This window comes from Anguilla rostrata, chromosome 11 (genome assembly GCF_018555375.3).
Source record: "Anguilla rostrata isolate EN2019 chromosome 11, ASM1855537v3, whole genome shotgun sequence".
NCBI lineage: Eukaryota > Metazoa > Chordata > Actinopteri > Anguilliformes > Anguillidae > Anguilla > Anguilla rostrata.
In genome coordinates, this window is record NC_057943.1 from 29,737,680 (window position 1) to 29,742,427 (window position 4,748).

Genomic DNA, 4,748 nt, shown 5'->3' on the forward strand with positions numbered 1-4,748 from the left:
TCCCTCGGATTCACTGGGCGCCCTTTCAAATATCTTTCAGATGGACGCGGGCTTCATGATTCTGGAGCCCCAAGAATATTTTATGAATTATACGGGAGGTCGCAAATTGTGTCTTAAGGAAACTGAACTCCGTAATGGAACTTTTCCCCCCAAACCACCATTTTCTCTCCCATAAATGTGGTCTCTCTTTGTTTGCTGGACTGAAGCAATCGCACTCACTTAATGGAGTGTCCCCCGCCCCCCTACCCCCTCTCTTCCGACCACTGTAGAATTGAGATAGGGATGCTCAGACCTTGTGATTTAAAGTAGAAATTGCTTATCGGACTGTGATAACGCGACCAGACATGGATTCAATTTGTGTTTTGGCAGCCGTTCCTCCCATATGAATTCCAACTCAGGGGTTAAACGCGGAAGAATTGCTAAGTTCAGGGTAAAAGGCGAGCTGTTCGTAATTGAACTTTCCGACTCTATAACGCACAGAATGTGTGGATTTCAGCAGCCCACAGTTTGACAGTGTCAGCAAGGCACATGCATGCATACAGTGATGTTGTGTAATCACAAATGAGCGTTTATCATGCGCAAGCAGTAATATTTTTGTTGTGCTAGCTGTCAGACCTTCTGCTCATTCAGTGAATTAAATGAATGAATAACAGGGGGAAACAAATGCACGTGATAATGCAGTTTGCTGTTTCTTTTCTGGTTAGTCTATAGCACTGCTACAGAAAGAGAGAAGTAGAGAGAGAGGGGGAGAGAGATAGAGAGAGCGGTAGAGTGAGTGGGGGAGAGTGAGAGGGAGAGAGAGGAAGGGAGGGAGAGTGAGAGAGCATCTGGGTTCCAAAACTAGTCTTCAGGGTATTCGCCTCTCTTCAAATGCAAAATCCGCTCCACTGTGCCATTGGGGTGCTCACAGCCTGCATAGAGGAGTAGCTCTCCTGAGCAGCTATGCAAACATGACCGGTCTTGCCAAATTTTGAGACACTTTAAAAAAGAGGGGACAGAACATCTTTTTCTGAAAATACCACACTTTCTCTTCAGTCGTTCTCAATCATGATGAAATTCCTTCTTCATCTGAGCCCGTCAAAGCCAATTCCGCCAGCTCTCCCCATCTCACCCCAATGAACAAATATAAATGATTCACAAAATGGATGCCTCATTGGTCCCCTGGGACAGAACTGCTGTATTTGCACCTTCCGGTAAACAGGCCAATTTCAGCTAACAGAAAAATTGAGCAAAGACAAATATGGGAATATTTCACAGTTTTACGATTTAATGTGTCACGGCTACAATGTTAGAATGAGCGTTAAATAATATTCATGTCAACATTAAAAACTAATACGGTGAACAATCTGCGTCATAGCCAGAATGGACATTTAGAGTTTTTCCTGTTCTACCGTATTGTTTGTTTGCTTTTTTTTATTTATGACTTCATAACACTGAAGAAGTACAGAAAGGTTGAACGGGAGGGCTAATCTAACGGTGATTCATGGATGCATTACGAAGGAGAGGAAGAATGGTTTTACAGTATGAATTCCCCTCTGAGGGCAAGCCAAATGACTGATTCTAGCGTTATATAATATTAGCACTTAGGTGGGGGTGGGAGACATACTTTAAAATCCATTACAGGCTGAGGAAATGCATCCTGATTGCGGTTAGCCGCGGTGGCTTTTCTGAACTGTAATGGCTGTAGTCGCTCGCTTTTAGAATCAGGCACAAACAAGCTGGTCCCAGTTTGAAAAAGTTTTTTTTTTTTTTCAGGCGTTTGGGATTAGACAGGCCTGGCTCTACTGGAAGCTTAAAGTGGGTGTGTAGGCTTGTGTAGCTCTTCATTGACAGGGGTATTACAGTGTATCCATGGTGATGGCAGATGATGGTTTTTATATCATAGCCGTCTACTTCAGCCCCCTTCAAAAAAAAAACAAACGGAAAAATAAAAAAGAAAAGGTGCATCTGCACCCTTGATGTCTCGGTTGGTGAGACGAATCGGTCCCTCGAGGCAGGGCACCCTTCTTGGTTCCTCGTGGTGAGGGAGAAGGAAGGCTATTTTTTTTAAAAAACCTGAGGGGAAAGCCTGCGAGGTGCGGAGCGTCTGTCGGCAGGGGAGGGATGAAGCGGTTAAGGAGAAGGTTCCGGAGCGCGGAGCTGGGCTGCGTTCCGCAGGCGGGAGAGGAGGAGGAGGAGGAGGAGGAGGAGGAGGAGCAAGCGAACGGGCGAGTGAGCGAGCGAGCGAGGAGAGGAAACCAGCTGGCTGGAGCTCTCGGCTCTCACTCTCGCTCTCGCCGCTGAGTGAGCAGGAGCTGTTTCTCTCTCTGTCAGTCTCTCCCTCTCTCTGTCTCTCTCTTTATCACTCTGTCTGTCTCTCTCTCTCTCTCTCTCTCTCTCTGGGAAACGTTCAGAGCCTGAGCCAGTAGGGGGACTCCTTCCCTCCTGCATGCCCCAGCCATGCTGCCCTGGAGAAGGAGTAAGTTTGTCCTGGTGGAGGACGAGGCCCGGGGGAAGCCCAAAAGCCTGGGCGTGGGGCTGAGCTACCACAGCATCCTCTCCTCGCTGGCGCGCTCCTGCCCCGACCTCCTGCCCGACTGGCCCCTCCAGCGGCTGGGCGGCCTCTTCCGCACCAAGCGCCAGAAGGTGGAGCTCAACAAGGAGGAGCCCACCTACAGCGTCCGTTACCTGGGCAACGCCGTCACCCTGACGGCCAAGGGCGAGGGCTGCACGGAGGAGGCGGTGGCCAAGATCTGGAGCCGGAGCGACTACGGCGGCCAGAGCACCAAGATGAAGCTGACGGTGGGGGCCCAGGGCATCCGCATGAGCCACGAGGGCTCCAAGGGCTCCAGGAAGCCCGGCCAGCTCTACTTCCTGCACCGCATCACCTACTGCGCCGCCGACGCCCGCCGGCCCAAGATCTTCGCCTGGGTGTACCGGCACCAGATCAAGAACAAGGCGGTGGTGCTGCGCTGCCACGCCGTGCTGGTCACGCGGGCGGAGAAGGCCCGGGCCATGGCGCTCAGCCTGTACCAGACCTCGGCCTCGGCCTTCAGCGAGTTCAAGCGGCTCAAGCGCCAGAGCGACTCCCGCCACTGCCAGCAGCAGGCGCTGGGCGGCGCCGCCGTGCCCCTCACCCCGCTCCGGAGGCTGCTCAACGGGCAGTGCCACTACCGCCCGCCCCCCGACAGGCCCCGCGCCGGGACCCGCCTCTGCTCCATCGTCGAGGAGGAGGAGGAGGAGGAGGAAGGAGGGGAGGGAGGGGAGGGCGACGGGGAGAACGGAGAGGGGCCCGGGCGTAACGGGCGTCCCCTTCGGCCGCCCGAAAAGGACGTGGGGAAGATCGTCCACGGGCTGGACGCCTGCAGCATCAGCGGGGGCGGAGCCAGGCGCTTCAGCAGACGGACGGCCGTTAGCAGACTCTTGTGATGGGGGCGGGCGGGGGGGAGGCAAACGGGCACGCTTTTGACTATCTTTCGGTGAACCCGCACCAGGACTGTTTCTCTTTCTAATCCCACTTGAACCTGCCCCTCCCCCCCCCCTTTACCCCCTGTTCCCCAAGAACTGCTTTTCCACTTTTCTGGCACTTCCGCAGGACGGGATTTCCAAGGAGACGGGAACTACTTTTCCCTTTTGTTTTCTCCTCTCGAAAGCTGGCAGTTATCCTGTGTCCCGGTCGGCTGTTTCTGGAAAGGCTGGAATGTTTGAACTGACAGCAGCACAATGTGGGGGACGACCTGGTCTCCGAAACATTCAGACTACAGGCAGAAAACTGTCGGTCGACTCGACGGGCGTCGAAGCCCACCTGGCAAGGCGTACACATTTAGCGGCAAACCAAACGTGAGACGTGGTTTTTGTCATAGCCATTCGTATATTTTTGACTGTGCACATGTCACATGTTATTTATCGCTGGATGGGTTTCGCTTTTTTTTGGCACGATCCATAATGCCATCCAGATACCTGAGAAGGATCATTCCTGAAGGAGGTGCATTTTGAGTCATCGCAACTGTGTTGTAATTTTCCGCATCTGATTTCAAGTGGTAACACGCAGCGTGTGTAATCAATTCTGAGGGAAAAAAACTGTCTAATACAATTTTGCTGTAACCAGGGAGCTGTTTCCACTAATGAACTGAGCCGTTATTCAGGACCTGACCCATCGAGGTGACATGTTTATAGCTACTGATTGTTAGTGCCCTGCCTATCGTTTGTGCATGACAACAGTGCCATTCCAATATCACATTTTGTTTGTGTTTCTTAATGTGCACCTTTACTTAGGAGGAGTGTTTTAGCTCTACACTGTGATGCTTATACGGCTGAGACATGCGACCCAGGGGCGCAGGTGTGACTGTTTTGCATTACTCCCTGCAGTTTAATGCAATAAAGTGTGCTGGATATCGAGCAGATGCTGAATTCTCCTTTCTCCTCTTCGAACACCCCGGGGTTTGCAGAAATATTTTTTGACGTGTATTCCGTGACGGACGTGACGGCCCCTCTGCGACCGAAAGGCCGTCCGTCCGTCCGTCTCCCTCCGAGAGGAAAATGCAAGTTTGGTCGCTCGCATTGATTGGCTGCGCTGCTGCCCGATCCCCGTTTCCAGCGGTTAATTGCAGAGGCGTGCGGGCGCATCGATCCGACGGGGTCGAGCTGATCGAGGTTCCCTTCGTCTCCGGTGCGCGTGTGTCGGGCTGTGTGTTGTGGCTTTGATAGCACGTGGTCTTCGTGAATGCGAGGGGATCCAGGATGTTTCCGGAGGGTCAATTGTTTATGAT

General features: G+C 52.5%; 1 protein-coding gene across 1 annotated transcript; it reads left to right on the plus strand.

The window, feature by feature from the left end:
• The first annotated feature begins 2,219 nt into the window (after positions 1 to 2,219).
• LOC135234558 (protein FAM43B-like) lies at positions 2,220 to 4,377 on the plus strand. Its single transcript, XM_064299268.1, has one exon. It carries the CDS (start codon positions 2,440 to 2,442, stop codon positions 3,406 to 3,408), a length of 969 nt encoding a protein of 322 aa, XP_064155338.1. The 5' UTR covers positions 2,220 to 2,439; the 3' UTR covers positions 3,409 to 4,377.
• Positions 4,378 to 4,748: the final 371 nt, after the last annotated feature.